Below are 20,687 nucleotides of genomic sequence, written 5' to 3' on the forward strand. Positions count from 1 at the left end.
AGCAAAACGATTGAAGGGGACAAGTGGGTATGCGATAAGTGAGTTGGATAGGTACTTAAATGATCAATTAGGGCCGGAGGAGGAAGAACAAGATGCATTGACATGGTGGGGTAAGAATGGTCAGCGTTATGTGATTCTTAATCGCATGGCACGTGACATACTAGCCATCCCATTGTCGACCGTTGCATCGGAATCTGCTTTTAGTACGGGAGGTCGTACTCTAGATCCATTTCGGAGTTCTTTAACTCCTAAGGTAATGCATCGTTATCTTTTTATTTTATAAAATCAAGTTTGTTTATATCTTAATATGACTTTGTTTATACATATTTGTGTAATATTTTTGTATTGAAGATGGTTCAAGCGTTACTTTGCACACAAGATTGGCTTAGAGCTAAGGAAGTGCCAATTGTTGATGTGGAAGAAAATTTGAAAGAGTTAGAGGAAATAGAGAAAGGTAGTAATAATTTTATGTATTTGAAATTTTGTTACACCAAATTTATTATTTCATTGTTATCAATCATTAATATATTCTATATTGTATTTTATTTAGAGGTGCAACGTGGTGAATCTAACGATGTAGACGATGAAGTTGTTTTCGTGGACTCATTAGTGTGAATCACGCGATCAAAGGGAAAACAACTCGTTGGAGAATTTATGTATTCCTAGTACTTGAGAGTTGAGAGTTGAGACTTAAGAGAATTTATGTAATTTTATGAGTTTTCGTGGACTTATTTGTATTTTCGGTGGACTCATTTGTATTTTTGGTGTTTGAGAATCGGGACTTTATAGACTTTATGTAGTTTTGTAATTGATAATTTTGGTTTGTATGTAATTATTAAATTATGCAACAGGTCTAAAAATCACAAAACAGGTCCATATGCAGGTCCATATGCAGGTCCAACAGGTTTTGTATTAAAAAAAAAAAAAAAAACGAAAAAGACACAAAACAGGTCCATTCAGGTCCAAACCCGGACCGGACCTGATTTTTCAGGTCTGGCCCGGAACCGGACCTGTTAATTCAGGTCCGGTCCCCGGTCCTCATAATTACCCAATTCAGGTCCCCGGTCCAAACAGGTCCGGTCCAGGTCCGGTCCGGTTTTGGACCGGTGTACACCCCTAGGAGTAACAATTAACATAGCAATTTTATTTTTAAAACAAACCAGCACAATCTCTCCGCACAGGCACAGGCACAGGCACAGGCACAGGCACAGGCACAACCGCACAAGCACAAAAACAAAACCGCTAATCAACAACAAAACCAGGCTTCGCCACCGCCGTCGCCGCCTCTGTAGTTGAAGAATGGAGTCGCCGGGGCAATGGCTAGAGAAGGAATTGAATGAATTGTGCAAAAAAGTAGACACTGCTTTTGACTTTGATTCTGATATGATTTCCGGCCTCGTTTCTTACTGTGAATTTGCTCCTCCGCTCGACGCCAAAGAATACCTTGATGTAATTCCATCTTCCATTTCTTCCATTTTTATCACTACTCTTTTCCCTCTATAATTTTATGTAATTTTGGGGAAATTAACAATTTGTTCGTTTGCATTGTTTTTTATACTGGGGTGATTCTGTAATTGTACAATTGAATTCTTGTATGATTTCTTATTGTTTTTATGCTATGATTTTATCTTGATTTCTTGTAAAAACCTAATCTTGTCAATCAAAAAGCTAGGATGGGGTCGTCAATGGATCTTTTGTTGATTGTGAACATGGTTTGATTAAGATAGGTTAAGATAATAGAAATAATCTGCAAATTTCATCAGAAATATGGAGAAGGGTGTTTAAAGTATTATGTCAAAAGACCGGGAAATGTTGTTTGTATTGCTTCAGTATGTCTGCATAGTTCATCGGAAATTGATATATTCTCTTGTTTTTGAATTGAGGAAAAGAATGCATTGGAACATATGAACTGAATTCCAGATTGTGTGTTTTTATTACTTGTTGCCTTGTTGGTGTAGGCTTGAATTTCTATGAGCAATGAGAGGACACCATTAATGGTCTGGAATGGTAAAATTATCAGAGTTTGGGGGTTTAGATTGTCAGTCATTTTTTTGGTTTAGCCATATTCTTCTTTGTCTTAGAATGCATTGGAACATATGAACTGAATTCGACTCTCAAATCCCTTGTCTTAACTCATGAAATTGAATGATCACCAAAAATAGATTGATGGGAATGCAATCCTTTGAAGCATTGGACATTTACTGATATAAGTTGTAGATACAATGTAGGTTTGTTTGTTTTTTTTTTTTTTTTTTCCCCCAAATATATAAGCTATCAGATGTCGGGAAAGCTCATGGAAGCAATTGTGTAGAGAGCTCTGGATTTTTTGATAAAATGGAGAATGAATTATTATTCTTAATTTGTTGATTACTAAGAATTTCTAATGTTGAAAGAAATAGATTGGTTGTAGCAAATGCTTAAGCTTCTGGCTTAATTTTTTTTTTCTTTTATGATGTCGTCAGAACATCGTTGGTGAGGAAGCAGGCAAAACTGTCATACAAGAATACTTAAGACGAAGGGGCTACTCACCATCACCTGAAGCAGTTGGTGCTCCTGCTTCCAAATTACAGGCATATGTCAAGCCAAGTGCTGATGAAGGCTTGACCAGTGGAGCCAAGAAACCATCCAGGGCACAGAAAGAGGCTTCAGCTTCTAATAACCAAAATAGTAAGGTAAAAATAGAGGCTGCAGAGTCGGGAAACAGGCAACAAAATAATTCTAGAAAGAAAAAGGGTGGGAAGGTTATATCACTTGCAGAAGCTGCCAAGGGATCTATCGTATATCAGCAAGGCAAACCATGCTCTTGCCAGGCACGTCGACATAAATTGGTGAGCAACTGCTTATCTTGCGGTAAAATAGTATGTGAACAGGAAGGGGAAGGGCCTTGTAATTTTTGTGGGGCTCTAGTCCTGAAGGAAGGAAGTACATATGCTGGTTTGGAGGTGTCTGCAGTACCTGAAACGGAAGCTGAGGTAGCTGCAAATGCTTATGCGAAGAGGCTTGTTGATTTTGATCGGAATGCAGCTGCACGCACAAGTGTTATTGATGACCAAAGTGACTACTATGATGAGGGTAACAGCTGGTTGTCCATGGAGGTATATGACCAAATTCTACAGATACTTTTATATCCTCCCTCTTCATTCTACATGAATATGAATGCAGATTTTCATTGGATAATATATCCTTTTGCAGGAAAAGGAACTTTTAAGGAAGAAGCAAGAGGAGATTAAAGCTGACGAGGAGGCAAAACGAAAGAGAGTAGTTGTGGCTTTTGACTTGGTCGGCCGTAGGGTAAGTTGATCTCCCTTTAAATATATGATGAAATTTGGTTGATTTCTGCTGGCTTGTGTTCTCAAGCTTATGGGACAGATGGACATTTACCTAGCTACCCCTTTGGTTCCTTTCAATTCTGAGCTCAGGATTTCTTATTCTTGTAGTGTAAATGATCTGGGATAATGGAATCGGTATTGGGTCAAATTTTGGTTTCTTTGACAAGAATTAGTTGGATCTCTATTTGGTCATAGAAGCTTTACTTTATGTGCCATCTCTTGAAGTAAGCATAAGATAATTGGTTTCAAATGACCTTTTCATTGACTTGTATTATGTGTTTGCTTAGGTATTGTTGAACCAAGATGACGCTTCAGAACCTGAATCTGGACTCAACATTTTAAGGCCACCTGATCAGAGAGAAGCAAGCCGAGTCAAACCAAATCCCACCCTTCAGGTGCAACCAGTTTTCATTGATCCCGGCCCTAGGGAAAAGCCTCTCAAGGCCAAGCACTCTAGCAAAGGTCTTAACAAGGGACTGTGTTTGGAGATTAGTGGAAGGGTGCAACATGATCGCAGTGATTTCAAGCATTTTGTGGAGGAGCCTCTTGGATCTTCTTCAGCAAATGATTATTTGCAAGGGCAATCTTGGAATGGTGTCACACACTTGGAAGATGATGCTGAATGCTCTGCATACTAGGATTACATAGTGAGGTTTAGGCCCCTAACTATACTGTGGTATGAGCTCATTCTGCTTTGAATACTTGTTTATCAATACAAGTGTATATTCTGTTGTCCTGGCAAATTTCTCCAGAATTTTACGACTTGTGCATAGCTTAGTGTGCACTAAGTTAATGTATCCAATCATGTATGAAATAGATTGCCAGGCCATTACTCAAAGTCTTGCTGTCATACCAATCTGTAGCTGTCATATTACCTGTATGGCTGTGTGTGAAGGCTTTTGCATTTCTCAGGTTTTGGTTTTGTTTTGCATCTTACATTAATTACCAGTCCTTGCATTCACTAGGAAAATTATAGTTCAGATGTTCGTATGATTGGTCTGCAGTTAGTGAAGAACAGTATTTTACTTCCCCACAGTTGAAAATTTATTTTTAGACGAGTATTACTGTTGTTAATCATCTTTAATTTGCCATTCCACATAGGCCATCTTTTTTATCTTTCCTCAATTCGAAAATTTCTTTTCAAATTCAGTACCATAATATTTTAATGTTAATTTTTTAGCTGTCCTGCTGACATGTATAAGAGATTGTGTAGCTCTTGTAGAATCAGGTTAAATATTAAGGGGGAGGGTGTGTTATACCAGTAGTTCTTCTGAGATACCGTGTTTTTTTCTTCAGTAATAAGCAGGGCCTACTACTGAATTCCATTTTCAGGATAGCCGATTGGATTGCAAGCCCTAGGGGTAGGCATTCGACACCTTTTTTTTTTTTTTTTGAAAACTTGTGCTGAGTGACTCTTGTCTTTCAAAGAATATTCCAAGGTCGACAAGTACTTTGGGCCTCCCAAAGTCCCATGTGTTGCCACACTTAGCCTTGGACTGTCCTTGGTGAAGGGATGCAAGGTAGAACTTGTAGGTAGTAAGTTGTCTTAGGGATTTGGGCATTTAGCAACCGAGAATGGTTGCAGAAGAGCATGATGGAACATGCAAATCTCAATATTGTGTTACAGAGTAGTCCAAGGATAAGGAATAGTGTTAGAAACTTTACATACACAGGTTTGTGGTATGATATTATCTTGCATTTCATGACCTAAGTTAATTTGTTATGTTAATTTCATAATTGACATGATATCTAAGTATGATTGTTATATAATATGATACGGGGAAGAATTGTATGCCAACCTTTACAGTTTGTAGTAGATGCCATAAGATTTTAGTAACCATTGATCATTATCATCTTGTGATTACAATAACACTCTCATCCAATAGAATTGGGTAGTACAAGTACTAGTTGATGTACTACATCTCTTTGGGGTAGTACCATTAATTTTTTAACTTTGATTCCAACTACGTAGTACTAAATTTCTAATTTTAGGAATATGTCCCATGTTCTACCTATCATCAGCTGCTTTGTTTTATAATACTCTTGCTACTTGGTTACTATTCGTCATTGATGTGATACTCAACTTTGTCTATGAAAGTCGTCTATTTATATGTGTGGCTGGTGGTATGAGAGTTTTTGCTAGCATATACCAAGTCAACTCGAGCATCTTCTTTTTGTGGAGGTCAAATTTGTAGCTCTTAAATTCCCTAACTATAGCCAGTGTGCTTTGTGCTTATTGTTATGGATCTTTAGCTTGTTTCAGGCAGCTCCATTACAATAAGCACAATGCACGTTGGCTTTTCCGTTGGGTTTGTCGCGAGTTCTGTGATATTGAAGAAGGCTAGGAAGGATTAAAGACGTGCTTAATGTTTTAAGGGTTGGTGATCAAGGTATGTAACTACGTATTGTATCTAGTGCTAGACTGTGTTAGTTGATTGTTGCATGATCGCTAGAATCAAATTACTAAGTTTAAGGTTTGAGGTATATATATGCTTCTCATCTGCCTAAAATTCAAGTAAATTGGTTTTATTCTATGCTTATTTGATTGATATTGAAGTTTTTAGAAAAATTCATTCTAATTTGGATGCTCTGTTATGCTTCTGTTCTTAATCAATTAGTAGGCATACATTAAATTTCTTTACATGAGAAAATGATACTAGTAATTTGATTTGTATTTTAAAAAACAGATGTGAAAGTATAATTATGCTAATTTCACATTATGTGTACAAAATATCAATTTTTTTGTACGATTAATGATGTCAAGATTTAAATGGTCAAGTATGTCATAGAAAAGTGTCAAAAATTTTGTTAACAAATAAAATAAAGTTTGAGATCAAATCCGACTATAAGATCTGAACAAAAAATGCCGATGCGGTGATGCTATCTTGTAAGCTTTAGGCTGGACTGTCTTAGCTGTTCCTCTGAAGGCCTGTGACTGTTAGTTTATGAAATGCCTTGGGTCAGATGGGCCTTTAATGTATGATGATAATTGACTATGCCACACCTATCTCACCCTCAAAAATTGTCCGTTTATGGCTAGGAACCAACTTCACTCTTTGCAAAACATTGTGTGTCATCCTTGTTGCTTCCGGTGCCATCAGATTTGTAAACCATCATAGATCATCCTCGTCGTCTTCAATATCATCATGATCACCACACTTTTTTGTCTTATGAGGTCGCTCTTGCACAACCAAAACCGAGAACTCAAATTCCGGAGAAACTAACATATCTCCAAAAATTCCTAACTCTGGATACTCACACCATCGGTCCAAAAGCCCGAATAAGGGAGTACAGCCAGGCTCGTGGTATCTTCCTACTACCGCTAAATCTATCTCATCTTTCATGCTTACAACAATATCAGTAGTTTCTCCGCCATCGTTAACCGTTACCTCTACGAATGACACTCTGTTGTTATCTTTACACCGGCATTGGAAATCTTGGATAGCATTATAGTCATTAAAGGTGTTATGTTGAGGCTTTAGCGAATTTAACCTAATTACGCTAAGCCTAATGTTTGGATGATTTGTGAATATGGTGGTATATGCTAGAGCCTCTTGGTCATCTACCCCACCTATGAAGAAAATAGCAATGTGATACACATCGCTAAGATGTGCCAAATTTTGATCACCTCGATCAATTAGCAAGCCTATGGAACATGGCGCCTTTTCTAGAACCATCTTATTGACATCTCTTATGGGTTGAGATGCATGTTGGAAACCCATATCGTTAGTCCATTGTGTGTGGAAAGGTAGGATGAGTAGACTCACGTTTTGGCTATGTGCAATGCTGCATATATCATCGTGCATGGCCGTGTATGAAGACACTGAAATGTAGTGATGTGGGCGAATAGTGCCATTAGTTTTACGTTCAAGGTTCACCAAGGCATTTACTGTGCGGTTGCAACGAGAGAGGTTTGAGCGATACGCAGATGAGGATTGTATCTCGTGTAGGGGCGCTAGGATGGGGAGGGAGACGCGGCCAGCAGTAAGTGGAATAAGTTGGAGGGCAATGACGGGTAAAGGCTTTTGTTGTGTAGAGTGGAAAGCTTGAAGAAGGCGTATAATTCCAGGTAGATTTTCTTCCTTGTATATGCATGATAATACTCGTAAAGTGCCCGTTTCAGCTGATGTAATTACACCTTGTCTTATAATTGTTGAATATTGTGTTGATGGTTCATATATGTATTTCACTAGGGGTAAGAAAGTTCCAGTGCAAAACAGAATATGTAACGCCAATGTTGTGTAGTGTTCTCCGCTCAATATCTGCAGTATTATGCATACATCATGTTAGGAATAATAAATCATGGCTTCGGTATTTATCACCTTTAAAAAATGTAGGAATAATAAGTTCAAAAGATATCAACTAAGAGACAATAAGTTCATATAAATTTAAATAAGTATACTGAAACTTAAACTTGCAACTTAAATAAGTCGTGATAAGTTTAAATAGGAAAAAAATAACGTTAGGTACGTTTAGGTAAGGAGTAATAGTGAAATTAAGAACGAAGTAAGAATCTCACCCCTTGTTCTTGAAATTGGCCGAGCATAACTATATCTAGCAAACCTCCAGAAGCCATGATGATTGAAAGGGAAATCGCGGTCCTGGCATGAACTCCGAAAAACATGGTGGGAACAAGAGTCCCCAAGAACTTACCACATACGCCCAATGTCATAATAATCTCTACTGTAAAAGAGTTTGAGCTGAGAGAATTGAAGTCTGCTTCAAATCCATGCATAGCACAAAAGATAGGGAAAAAAACACATGAAGTAATGGTGTCTAATTTGTCGGACAAAATTGAGGCTAGTGGTTCTTCTGGCAGGAAGAATCCAAACAAGAAAACTGCGAGAGGGTGATGAACTTGTAAGCTAAGGAAGGCTAATAAAAGAACAATCAAGAGGATAACCATGAAATGGCAATCTTTTACACGTTCGCCTTCGGGTGTATAGCTAACAATATGAATGATTAACGGCCTACAAACTGCAAACATAAAAATGTAGGTTCCAGAAACCATAACTGGGTGCCAAAAGTCGCCAGCAAGCACAGGACTTATAAGACTGTAAATCAGGAAAGTTAAGAACATTCCAAAGATATCAAGGACCAAAGAGGTTGCACAAGCCAAGCGACCGAGCTGCGAGTTGCTTATGCCAACTTCATTAACATGGTTGCATGTAACCATGAAGAAGGTTTGAGCATTGAGTAGAATCACCTTGATTATTCCTTCTAATCCATCAGCAAAGTTAAGCATTCTTACTCCAACATAACTTAACGCCAATGACGCGATTAAGCCAGAAAAACTTATGATGACAGTTTCCTTGTCTATTCTTTTCAATAATGCTCCTACATTAGTTTCCACTCCTAATATGAACGAATAAAATACGAAACCTAAATATGATAAGGTTTTTATTAAGTACTTGATCGTCGGATGGAGTAATGCCTGAAATTCAAGAATATTCTTGGAACATAGTAGTCCAATTACAAAAAATCCACCCTGTATGAACAAGAAAAAAAAAAACATAGTAAGGTAATAGTTTACCATAGTAATATGGGGGGAAAGGCGATACACGACTAGTCACAAACGATTACAAAACATGAAAGTATAGCAGGAGGATTTTTAGGAGCATAAAAGAGGTATATAAGATGTATTATGGGATAACACTCCCTTAATTTGTAATGTTTGCTATTATAAGTAAAGTTAGTGGATGATTGCATTGGATTTGATTGTAACACATAGGAAACTTAAGAAAGGGAATGTATGTAAAGTTTCAGATTGTAAAGGAAATTTAGTAACAACTTACAAACATCCTAGACAATACTGGCAAGCCAAGAGGTCTAAGCAAGAACGAAGTTGTTGAAATCGTAAGCAAGATTATAGCAAGTAGCAATATGCATATTGATGATTCTGAACCTTGAGGATAATAGGGGTTGGACCATACACTCGTAGTTCTTAATAAGAATGGCCATTCTTGGCACATCATCACGGTGTTGTTCCAAGTAGCCTGACTCCACATATGGAGTATTCCATTTGAGGTTGATGCCATGTTTATTAATTTGTAACTCAGTTTTGTTTTTTCACATCATAATATAAAGAAATTTTGAGCGAAAATATGCTTGAGATTAGAAGTGTATTGTAAAGATTTTAAAAGAATAAAAGTGAGGAAAGGGATAGGCTCAGCTCTTATAATTATGATGAAATGCATTGTGTATGAAGTTAGGATGAATAATTAGGTATAAGAAATAATTAATTTGTTCGTTTAAGCTTCCTAAAAAAAGAAATACCATGCTTGGAAATGGTTGTAATATTTGGCGTGCATGAATCTAAATTTAGATTAATGACATGCACCAACGATTTCTAAGGTTTTTCAGGCCAACAATATCTCTAAAATAAATGACTTAAAATTCTTTGCTGGCTTTGCTTGGTATTCTTAACTGAGTTAAATTTACTTAAACCATCAATAATTCGACACACACAATGCTTAAAAGTCACAACTGAGTAGACTAGTGAGACGCAATGCAAGCTGGAGATTACGATGAACATCAACTGATTCCAATAACCAAATGTCTCCTCATACAAACTTTGATGTGTAATTAGCACTACAATAATTAATCAATACATCCTTATTATTACACGTATATTCTTATACTACCTCCGTTACATATTAGTTGCAACTTTAGGATATTATTTGAGAGACATAAAATATTCCAAAGTTGCAACTAATATGTAACGGAGGTAATAGTTAACAAACCCGAACAATAGTGTTCCCAAGACGCTCAGAGTCTCAGACACGAGTGGTTTAAGGCTCGCTTCAAGCTATGATACAAAGTGAAGGTCAAGCTAAGAGAATAATTGAAACGACGGAAAATACTTTTATGTAGGGATGTCAATGTGAGTGCTTTTAGGAGGATGCATGGTTTGTACTTACTATATGGAGTTGCAAATTTGTCGCCAATGTTTGGGCTTAATCAAAGTGACATGACCTGATGGAAGGATTGCATTATTGGATAAGTGATGCGCGGGATGGGTCAACTTGTGTATTAAACACCTTCAATTCGATGAGATGGAGGAGGTGGCTGCTAGGTTGGTTGGTATGAAAAAACGCAACTCGATTCTATATGGGAGTTGTGCTCATCACCCAATCGTAATCGTTGCTAGTCCTTAATCTTTCCACAGGCAGGTGAGAAAGGAACCCTAGGTAACACATTTGTCAATTGCTCTTGGAAAATGAGTATGCTACCTTGCAAATGATTAAGAAGGTTGTTGATGATTAGGTGACTCGAATCTTGCAGCTTTCCTCGCCCGATCGGGCATGCTATGCCCTGGCAGACCGGGCAGAGAGGATATGTATGCAATGTATCTTGCAATCCCCACTACCCGATCGGGCATGCCATGCCCTGGCAGACAGGGCAGTGAGGGTAAGCAGTGCAAAATGGCTCGTATTGGATGTTACTTCGCGCGCCCGACCGAGCTGTCATGCTCGGTCTGACCGGGCAGAAGAGGAATACGATAGAGACGCGTTTTTTGCGGTTTTTTAGAGTTATCTTTTATTATCTTGAAGCCCGAGTATCTTTCAATTAGGGATTAATATAAAAACTTCCTGATATTAGTGCTAGGGTTACGAGAGACAGAGAGAGAGCCATTCTTGAGAAAGACTTGATTCATCTTTGTAATTCTTTGCGATTTATAGTGAAATACTTTGATCTCGATGCCCGTGGACGTAGCTATCACATTGATAGTGAACCACGTTAATTCTTGGTGTTGTTCTTATTGTTTGCATTGAATTTCTTTGTTGTTTTCTTTATTGTTTTCGATCTTTACTTCCGTTGTCGCACAACAAAGGCAAAAGATGGTGCTTGTGATGCGTCTTACCTAGAAGTTTTTATTAAAGAGATTTTATCGCTTGTTAATTGTTTAGCTGTTATGTCTACAAATGTTTTTTAGGGAGGCTAACAAAGTGGCACATATATGTGCACGGCCTGGGTGTGTCTTACTATTATTGAAGATGTAATTGCCACCGATTTTTGCTTATTAATTAGTCGTACATTAATGAAAGTTGTGTTCCCTTGTGAAAAATATAGACATGTTATGAAAAATATAGACATGTTGTGAACATAATATTGCAACAATAAAAGAACGAAACGAAGAACTATGTAGCTTCGTGCCAGCTTTAAAGCTTGATATAAGAACATGATGCACAAATTTTTCAAAGTTCAACATGGAAAAATTTAGTTACACTCAGTGTTAGTACATCATACATAAATAAACACAGTGCTATGTATGATGAAATCAAGCATAATGGAAAAAAAAATTAGTTACACTCAATGTTAGTACTTCATACATTTATCAGATTTTCTAAAATAAATAGAGTATTATGTATGATGAAATCAAGCATAATTATCACATTACAAAATCATCAATTAGATCATCATTTTCTGTTGTCTTATGAGGTTCCTCTTGCACGACTAAAACTGAGAAGTTAAACTCTGGTGTGACAAGCATGTCCCCCAAAATCCCCAACTCCGGGTACTCGCACCAACGATCTGTAAGGCCAAACAAGGGTGTACATCCAGGCTCATGATATCTACCTACGACGGCTAAATCGATTTCATTTTTAAAGGCAATAACAGCATTCGTTGTCTCTGCCCCATCACTGACGACTATCTCCTGTAATGACATTCTCTCATTGCCCTGCAGTTTATGGTGAAATTCCTGAATGACAGCATAGTCATCAAAACTGTGGGTGTTACTCTCTGACATTTTCGATTTCAACCATACGACGGTAAGCCTAATGCTAGGATGTCTAGCAAATAGTGTGGCATACGCGAGAGCCTCATGATCATCTGCCCCACCTATGAAGAATATAGCAACACGATACTCAACATCGAGTATGGTAACATCTTTATCCCCTCGATCGACTAGCAGGCCTGCAGAGTCCAAATTAAACAGGGGATTGGTAAGTTAAAGAACATAATAACTAAAATTTTCCTGGAGAAAAAATTCAATAATTGACTTCATGAGCCTGAAACATAGCTCCGCCCCTACCTGCAGAACACGGTGCCTTTTCGAAAACCATCTTGTTGACATCTCTTATAGCTTCAGAGAAGTGTTCCACTTCTCTATCTGCAGTCCATTGTACATGAAAAGGTAGAATAAGAAGGCTGGTTTTCTTTTCATGCGCAAGGCTGCATATATCGTTATGCATAGTAGCATATGCAGACACTGAAATGTAGTGCTGTAAACGAGCAGCACCATCAGTCCTGCGTTCGAGGCTCAACAACGAGCTAATTATACGATTGCAACGACCAATGTTGGATCTGAAAGCAGCTGAGGACTGAATTTCATGGAAGGGGGCAAGGATAGGTTGAGTGACACGGCCAGTGAGTTGAATGAGTTGGAGAGCAATGACTGGAAGAGGTGTTTCGTGTGTAGGATTGAAAGACTCGAGGAGACGGAGAATTCCTGGTAGATTCTCTTCCTTGTGAATGCATGCTAATACTTGCAAAGTTCCGGTTTCAGCGGATGCAATCACACCTTGTCTTAATATTGTCGAGTATTGTCTTGATGGGTTGTACATGAACCTCACAAGAGGCAGAAATGCACATGTACAGAACAAAATATGTATCCCGATTACGGTGTAGTGTTCTGGTTCCATTACCTGCAGTTTCAATGACACGCACCAATCGAGAAATGTTACAAATGTACACATGAAAATTTAATTAGTACATAGTACAGTAGCTAGATGTTATAAAATGCAACATTTTACGACTTTACTAGCTCATTTTGCCTGATTTTGAATTGATCGATTCTTAATATTTGATTTGTGCTAATTTACTCGTGTTTTTGTCACATACAATCAACCGATGAAAACAGAATTTTTACAAATCGAATCTGATTTATACTGAAATTGGATTTTTCGAGTTAAGTGAACATGGCCTAATTTGTTAGCATTATATCATGATGTGGATAATATAGAGAAGATAGCATGACTTACCCCGGAATGGCGAAATATGCCGAGCATTACAATATCAAGGAAACCGCCGGAACATAAGATGATACCAAGGGAAACGGCGCTCCAAAAAGGTACACCGAAAAGCCTTGAAGATATAACAGTTCCTAAGAACTTGCCACTGATACTCAAAAAGACAATGAACTCTATTATTAAAGATTTTTTGCCGAGGTGGTTAAAATCTGCTATAAATCCATGCATAGCACAAAAGACCGGCAAAAAGATACTAGAATTCATGAGATCTAATCGTTCGTTTAAAATCGAGGTAAGTGGCTCTTCTGGTAGGAACACCGCGAATAAGAAAACTAGAAGGGGCTGACCAACTAGCAAGCTAAGAATTGTTAGTACAAGAATAATCACGATGATGGCCAAGAAATGTGAGTCTTTCATACGACGTCCCTCAGGAGTGTAACTAATAATGACCAAGATTAACGGCCTACATATGAAGAACATAAAAAGATAGACCGCGATAACATAGAAAGGTAGCACAAAATTTCCATCTTTAAAAGGCAAGTAAACATTGAAAATGAGGAAAGTCGAGAACATTCCATAGACATCGATGACTAAAGATATTGCACAAGCTAAACGACCAATTTCCGAGTTGCTTATGCCAAGGTCGTTAACATGACTACAAGTAACCATGAAGAAGGTTTGAGCATTAAGGATCATCTGCCTTAAATAACCGGCTTCATCTTCCTTTATATTTAGGGCTTTTAATCCGGAATAACCAAGTGCTAATGATGTAAAATAGCCTGAAAAACATATGATAATAGCCTTCTTTCTTACTTTTTTAATTAATGCTAACAAATTAAGTTCCACACCAAATATGAATGTATAAAATATGAACCCTATTTGTGAGAAACTGTTCATGAAGTAGTAAACTGTTGGGGGGACTAATGTTTGAAAGCCAAGGGCATTTTTTGAGTATAATAGTCCAATAATAAAGAATCCACCCTGCACATAACATAAACAAGAAAGATTGATGTTAGGAAATTAAACTTTTACTGTATGTTTAATGAAATTATACTTAAAAGATTTAAAATACATGAATAATATTGACTATCGATTATTCTAATTTTATTACATATTCTTGGTCATAAAGTTTGGAATAATATACTTGATGTTTTTCTCTTATTTTTAGTAAGTAGTTATTGGTCTGAGCGATGCTACAGGTCATATTCATTTCTGGTAAGCTAATTTCTGGGGGAATCACAATTCTATAAAAAATAACAAGCATCTATACTCTCTATTTTTTTTTAAAATATTGTTGTTTTATTCATAAAACAATGTCCAAATTATATCATTGTGCTGAAATAAAATATATCTATGAGGACATAATAAAGGGAAGTGAAACTTACAAACATTTTGGCCATGGCTGGCAAACCAATAGGTTTAAGGATGAAGGAAGTAAGGGTAATAATAAGCAAGATTAAGCAAAATAGAAGGATAAATGTTGATGAATCTGAACCATGAGGATAAAAACGGTCGGACCATATGGTTGGAGACCCTAAATATATAGGTCGTTCTTGGCATAACATATCGGTTCCATTCCATGAACCCGCACTCCACAACTTTAAGGGATCATATTTTGATTTTATTGTCAATTGTTCTGCGGCCCCTGGGTCCATGGGCGAGTGGCTTTCTTTTTGTAGCTAATTTTTCCTGGTTGTGTATGTAAAGATCGATTTTGAGACGTATCTATTGTAGGTGGGTAGCGTTAGCAAATTCAAGAAAGATTATGAGAGAAAAAAGTGTTAAAAAGAGGTTTACATAAGTAAGAGAGAAATGTTTATGAGCTTGCTAGAGAGAGGAATTTTTGGTAGATTTACTATAGTTAGGAATTTAGGATGCCCAATGGAAAAATAGGGTGTACAGTTTGGTTTTACCAGAATTACGTAAGATTTGTTACCTTTTGTGGCTTTACGTGTTCCAAACAATATAAAATATACCTTGACTTCATTTTCTTTATTATTTTTGTTGGAAATACATGTATACAAGTGAAAATAGTATAGTGCACCCGGGTGCACCATGCGCATGGTGCATCAGGAAAGAACATTAGACATATTTTAAAGAACATGGGCAAAAAAAAAGAACATGCTAGTGTTAGAAAAAGAACATACCTATGTTTGACAAAAGAACATGTTTGTGTTTGACAAGAACATGACATTACAAAGAACATAAAGTCGTTACAAAAATGACATGTTATTTTTCATGGTTATTTAGGTGTTGAACGTGCTTAAAAAAGAACATTATATTTGACAAAAAAGAACATGTTCGTGTTTGACAAAGATGTAGGTGATCATTGGGTGGGTCGGGCCAAGGTTAAAAAATCAGCTCACTTCTCGGGTCGGGCCAAATTTTGGGCCGAAGTTTTTGTGCCCAAAATTGTCCGGCCATGCGGGCTTTTCGGGTCGAGTAAAAAAATCAACTAAAATGCATAAAACGCATTCCCAAACCCGCCCAATAAATTAAATTTAAGGGCGGGTCCGACCCGATTTTGGGGGTGAAAAAATTCTGCCCAAAACCCGTCCAAAATCGAGTCGGGTCGTTCTAACTTTGATCACCTCTAGCCAAAGAACATAAAGTCTTTACAAAAAGAACATGATAATACATTAAAGAACATGTTCTTTTTTCTGGTTACTCGAGTGATTGATTTTTTTTTTTTTTTAATGTACATACATTAAAGAATATATTGTATAATATAAAGAACATATTGTATAATATAAAGAACATATAATTCAAACTCAAATAACATAATCATCAAACTTAAAGAACATATTATGCTCATGTTCTTTATAAATATATATAATGTTCTTTTTTTGTCCATGTTCTTTTAAATATACCTTCTGTTCTTTTCGGGTGCACCATGCGCATGGTGCACCCGGGTGCACCAACCATACAATAGTATACAAGTAGTTTTTTTTTAACATGTTACAGCAGAATATTATCCAAAAAAAATTACTTATCCAAAAAAAAAAAAAAAAAAAAAAACCACTATATGTTTTTCCATTTTTTTCTATAAATAGAAAATTCAACTAAAATCACAAACTAAACGAATTGCATTCCAAAAGAAAATATTAGATCATGATCATGTGACTATGATTTCGTTGAATTGAAAAACACGAAGAAATTTATCATAACTACCACTCGCCAAATTCTCTTGTGAGTTAAATTTGTAATTTTATTTTTCGGAAATTGAATCCGAGTAACATTTTTTTATTCTGAAATGTTTTTTGTGTATTTATTAATCTAATTATATGTACGTAACACGTTATGTGGGATTAATAATCCAGATTAAATTGGTGTGATATTGTTTCCTTTGTATCTAAATATGAATTAAATAATGTCTTGTATGATTTGAGAATCATCAAAATGAATTTTTGCTTATGTTGTTTTGATCAAATTTCAATATTTATTGTTAATGGGATACCTTGAGTTACTGGGGTAACGAAATTTCGCCTTATTTTGTATAATTGACATATGCTTGTGGGGCGTAGCTAACACATTGTTAGTGAACAACGTAAATCCACTGCGGTGTTCTGTATTGTTTGTTAGTTATGCTCATTGTTTGCTCTAATGTTAAAGTGCGAACATTGATGTATGAACTGCTAACTGTCAATATATATAGGTTAAAAAATGGGGACAAAAGGAAACTCAGGAGACAATAAAGCCAGAAGCCCTTTATCAGTTATCATTGTGTTTGGATTGTGTTGTTTTTTCTATCTATTGGGTTCATGGCAGCGTAGTGGCTTCGGTAAGGGTGATCGAATCGCGGTACAGATTACACAGCAGACAGACTGCAGTATTCTTACTGATCTAAGCTATGAAACACATCATGGAGGTGAACTTCTTAATGAAGTCAAGAAATTTAAACCATGTCCTGATCATTTCATCGATTACACACCCTGTCATGACCAGGCGCGAGCAATGACCTTTCCTCGAGAGAATATGAACTATAGGGAGAGACATTGTCCTCCACAGGAAGAGAAATTGGATTGTCTGATACCTGCACCTAAGGGGTATGTGACCCCGTTTGCTTGGCCAAAGAGTCGCGACTATGTACCTTATGCAAACGCGCCTTACAAGAGTTTGACAGTGGAGAAGGCGGTCCAGAACTGGATACAGTATGAGGGTACTTTGTTTAGGTTCCCCGGTGGAGGAACGCAGTTCCCTCAAGGTGCAGATGCTTATATTAATGATTTAGCCTCCGTCATTCCTTTAGATAATGGGATGATTAGAACTGCTCTGGATACTGGCTGTGGGGTAAGTCTGATTTGTCTAATTTGGTTTTTTTGGTGTGGTGTAACCATATATTATACTCCCTCCGTTTTGTATTAGTCTATACTAGTATGCCATAGATTAATATGGGAAGGAGGGAGTTATGCAGAGTTGTAAGCAATTTCGATGATTACATGTTTTATATGAGTAATTGACAAATTTCTAGCTAGGTTGCAAGTTGGGGAGCATATTTGTTCAAGAAAAATGTTCTAGCTATGTCAATTGCACCTAGAGACTCACACGAGGCACAAGTTCAGTTTGCTCTTGAAAGAGGAGTTCCTGCTATTATTGGTGTTTTGGGAACTATAAAGCTCGCTTATCCTCCTAGATCATTCGATATGGCTCACTGCTCTAGGTGTTTGATTCCGTGGGGTGCAAATGGTAAGTGGATTTTGTCAATTGTTCTACTAACACGGAATGTTACAAACCCGAATAAAGGCCTGAACCCCAAGCTGCCTGCTGCTATAAAGAAAACAGAATGAATGAATTGTTGCTTATAGTTTGTCTAATATTACAAGTTATTAAGGAAATGATTTTCTGCAGGAGGACTTTACATGATGGAAGTTGATAGAGTCCTTCGACCCGGGGGCTACTGGATACTCTCCGGTCCCCCCATCAATTGGGAAAACAATTATGCAGCATGGAAGCGTCCCAAGGAGGAGCTTCAAGAAGAACAAAGGAAAATTGAAGAGATTGCTGAACTTCTGTGCTGGGAGAAAAAATCTCAGAAAGGTGAAATTGCTATTTGGAGAAAAAGAGAAAATTGCAGGGAACGTGTTTCTCGTGCTACTATGTGTGATCCACAATACAGCACTGATGTCTGGTAGATTTCTATGTGTTCTGTTCTTCTTTGCTGTTTTATTGGTAGATTTTTCAACAAAATGAACCTGTACCAGACCTCTAGCTAGCTATGTTAATTGGATATGTGCAGTCCTGTACTCGTGCCAGGCATAGATATGTCCATGTTTTTAGTTCAAAATGAATTGTCAAATGACTACACTCCATTTCATCTTGAAAGTGTTCAGGATGTGACATAAGTATTGAAGTGAAATGAAGAGTCAGAGTAACATACACCATTCGATATAATTCACCCAACTACATTTTTATAACTCATTCCTGAAAATGTGTGCTTAAAAAACCTTTTTTTTTTTTTTCCTTCTCATAATCAGAAGTTTTGCTCTACCTCTCAAATTGCAGTACTTAGAATCATCGTTTGGCTTGTGCATAACAGGTATAAGAAGATGGAGGCATGCATAACTCCGTACCCTGAAACAAGTTCTCCTGATGAAGTTTCTGGCGGAGAGTGGAAGCAGTTTCCAGACAGGCTTAATGCTATTCCTTACAGAATAGAGAGTGGTTCTGTTCCTGGAGTCACAGCTGTAACGTTTCAGGATGATATCAAACTTTGGTCAAAACACATTGATTACTATAAAAGGGTGAACAAACTGATTGATACAGGAAGGTACCGCAACATCATGGATATGAATGCTGGTCTTGGAAGTTTTGCTGCAGCACTTGATTCCCCAAGTCTGTGGGTTATGAATGTTATGCCCACTATTGCAGAGAAGGATACTTTGGGTGTTGTTTATGAGCGAGGTCTGATAGGAATATATCATGACTGGTAAGCCTTCTGTAAACTTCTGTTTTCTGTTAGGTCTGGACTTAGCTATGCCTGTGTGCGAATTTTGTGTCAATGTTTTGGTAGCGCTGTTTCATGTCATCTTAGCTTACTATTATTCTTTCTTCCCACCAATTTCCATCAATTAACTGCTTGAGATTTTAATTTTTTTGTGTTAATAACTTGATAGCTTCGTTCTGTATGTGTCTACAGGTGTGAAGCCTTCTCTACATACCCCAGGACTTATGACTTGATACATGCAAACCGTCTTTTTAGCTTGTACAAGAACAAGTAAGAATCGTTTCATCTTTCATTCTTTTTGTTAAATTCATTACAAATAGAGGAAACCTGTCTTTATTGTTCGTTGTTAAAAGTGTTCATGTATAACAAAAAGCTAATTAACAATCATTCAACAGCTTCTTATACATACGAAGTACAATTTTTCAACTCCTCTGTATAAGCTGTGTCATTAGTCCACCATATTAGAACTGCGAAACATAATCTGGATAGTTGGTGTGTTGCACCCCTTAGTGAGGTTTTCGGTCACAAACTAGGCCTATTGTCTATTGAGTTTGCGTTATGCAGCAAATGATCCTATAGTTAACTCATGTAATTCAGTGCCAACTCTGTTGTGAATCATAAGCAGATGTAATGCAGACGATATCCTACTAGAAATGGATCGCATCCTACGGCCTGAAGGGGCAGTGATCTTCCGAGATGAAGTAGATGTACTTATGAAGGTGAAGAGAATAGCAGCCGGCATGAGATGGAACACCAAAATGGTGGATCATGAAGATGGTCCTCTCCTCACCGAAAAGGTGTTGTTTGTTGTCAAGCAATACTAAGTTGCCGGTGAAAACAATTCCACTTCTGTTTAACTGTAAGTCTGTAAGTAGAAACAATTTTAGTACAGTTACCAATACTACAGGCCAGGCAACCACAATTTTGGAGTAATTTCTTGTTCACTAGAGTATGGATATCAAAGCAAGGTCCTCAATGTGCAGCAAGCCTTCCCACCATTTTTCTGTCGAACTTTCTTGCACTCCTTGCAGATGCAGTGTACGCGTATCTGCAAGTGAGCGACTTTGCTTCCTGTTTTTTTAGTTTTCTGATGTATACAGATGCCAAGCAGCTAAGTTTTATCTGCTTTTGTCATCTAAGAAGTATATTGTACGGAGTACTTTTTGTGATAGTTTTGTTTGTACTTTGTACTAATTTATAAGTAGTGAGAGTTCTGTGGTTCCAAATTATGAATTTTCAGTCAATTATTTTGTTAGCTACATTGTTTAATCAAATCATGCTCTTAAACTTCTTTTAGCCCTGTTTCACAGACTTTTGATCTCTCGTTACTCATTTGATGACCATGGCTGATGATTGTGAGCCATCTTAGATATATACGGTGTTATATCATTCGAACATCTGATGAAAGACACACCCCAACGCTTCTGATTACACCATATC

General features: G+C 37.2%; 4 protein-coding genes across 5 annotated transcripts; 2 read left to right on the top strand and 2 right to left on the bottom strand.

The window, feature by feature from the left end:
* Window positions 1-1,167: 1,167 nt before the first annotated feature.
* LOC110726472 (activating signal cointegrator 1-like) lies at window positions 1,168-5,885 on the top strand. Of its 2 annotated transcripts, XM_021905951.1 has the most exons (5): window positions 1,168-1,449; window positions 2,463-3,095; window positions 3,193-3,291; window positions 3,617-4,005; window positions 5,583-5,885. In XM_021905951.1, the coding sequence occupies exons 1-4, from the start codon at window positions 1,300-1,302 to the stop codon at window positions 3,965-3,967; spliced, it is 1,233 nt and encodes a 410-aa protein (XP_021761643.1). In that variant the 5' UTR covers window positions 1,168-1,299; the 3' UTR covers window positions 3,968-4,005; window positions 5,583-5,885. The 2 variants fall into 2 exon arrangements, with proteins under 2 accessions (XP_021761643.1, XP_021761642.1); XM_021905950.1 differs by lacking the exon at window positions 5,583-5,885 and having other exon boundaries at window positions 3,617-4,185.
* A 493-nt stretch (window positions 5,886-6,378) lies between these two features.
* LOC110726303 (cation/H(+) antiporter 14-like) lies at window positions 6,379-9,367 on the bottom strand. The gene is made up of 3 exons (XM_021905755.1): window positions 9,125-9,367; window positions 7,849-8,817; window positions 6,379-7,591 (listed from the first exon to the last, which is right to left on the bottom strand). Exons 1-3 carry the CDS (start codon window positions 9,365-9,367, stop codon window positions 6,443-6,445), a joined length of 2,361 nt encoding a protein of 786 aa, XP_021761447.1. The 3' UTR covers window positions 6,379-6,442.
* Window positions 9,368-11,675: 2,308 nt separating this feature from the next.
* On the bottom strand, window positions 11,676-15,309 carry LOC110726240 (cation/H(+) antiporter 14-like). Its single transcript, XM_021905699.1, has 4 exons — window positions 14,689-15,309; window positions 13,316-14,284; window positions 12,367-12,979; window positions 11,676-12,248 (listed from the first exon to the last, which is right to left on the bottom strand). Exons 1-4 carry the CDS (start codon window positions 14,956-14,958, stop codon window positions 11,722-11,724), a joined length of 2,379 nt encoding a protein of 792 aa, XP_021761391.1. The 5' UTR covers window positions 14,959-15,309; the 3' UTR covers window positions 11,676-11,721.
* Window positions 15,310-16,966: 1,657 nt separating this feature from the next.
* On the top strand, window positions 16,967-20,464 carry LOC110726241 (probable methyltransferase PMT2). The gene is made up of 6 exons (XM_021905700.1): window positions 16,967-17,593; window positions 17,779-17,989; window positions 18,152-18,431; window positions 18,840-19,229; window positions 19,440-19,517; window positions 19,873-20,464. The coding sequence occupies exons 1-6, from the start codon at window positions 16,967-16,969 to the stop codon at window positions 20,069-20,071; spliced, it is 1,785 nt and encodes a 594-aa protein (XP_021761392.1). The 3' UTR covers window positions 20,072-20,464.
* Window positions 20,465-20,687: the final 223 nt, after the last annotated feature.

Source organism: Chenopodium quinoa, unplaced genomic scaffold, assembly GCF_001683475.1.
Source record: "Chenopodium quinoa cultivar QQ74 unplaced genomic scaffold, ASM168347v1, whole genome shotgun sequence".
In the NCBI taxonomy this organism is placed as follows: domain Eukaryota; kingdom Viridiplantae; phylum Streptophyta; class Magnoliopsida; order Caryophyllales; family Amaranthaceae; genus Chenopodium; species Chenopodium quinoa.

Excerpts from the sequence above, each read along its gene's own strand:
- LOC110726240 (XM_021905699.1), bottom strand. The coding sequence starts at position 14,958 with ATGGACCCAGGGGCCGCAGAACAATTGACAATAAAATCAAAATATGAT. Across the intron at positions 14,285-14,688 it reads CAGCCATGGCCAAAATGTTT|GGTGGATTCTTTATTATTGG; the intron begins GTAAGTTTCACT and ends TGTTATGTGCAG. Across the intron at positions 12,980-13,315 it reads GCATATTTCGCCATTCCGGG|GTAATGGAACCAGAACACTA; the intron begins GTAAGTCATGCT and ends TTGAAACTGCAG.
- LOC110726241 (XM_021905700.1), top strand. The coding sequence starts at position 16,967 with ATGGGGACAAAAGGAAACTCAGGAGACAATAAAGCCAGAAGCCCTTTA. Across the intron at positions 17,594-17,778 it reads CTCTGGATACTGGCTGTGGG|GTTGCAAGTTGGGGAGCATA; the intron begins GTAAGTCTGATT and ends ATTTCTAGCTAG. Across the intron at positions 18,432-18,839 it reads CAATACAGCACTGATGTCTG|GTATAAGAAGATGGAGGCAT; the intron begins GTAGATTTCTAT and ends TGTGCATAACAG.
- LOC110726303 (XM_021905755.1), bottom strand. The coding sequence starts at position 9,367 with ATGGCATCAACCTCAAATGGAATACTCCATATGTGGAGTCAGGCTACT. Across the intron at positions 8,818-9,124 it reads CAGTATTGTCTAGGATGTTT|GGTGGATTTTTTGTAATTGG; the intron begins GTAAGTTGTTAC and ends TTGTTCATACAG. Across the intron at positions 7,592-7,848 it reads GCCAATTTCAAGAACAAGGG|ATATTGAGCGGAGAACACTA; the intron begins GTGAGATTCTTA and ends ATAATACTGCAG.
- LOC110726472 (XM_021905951.1), top strand. The coding sequence starts at position 1,300 with ATGGAGTCGCCGGGGCAATGGCTAGAGAAGGAATTGAATGAATTGTGC. Across the intron at positions 3,096-3,192 it reads ACAGCTGGTTGTCCATGGAG|GAAAAGGAACTTTTAAGGAA; the intron begins GTATATGACCAA and ends ATCCTTTTGCAG. Across the intron at positions 3,292-3,616 it reads TTGACTTGGTCGGCCGTAGG|GTATTGTTGAACCAAGATGA; the intron begins GTAAGTTGATCT and ends GTGTTTGCTTAG.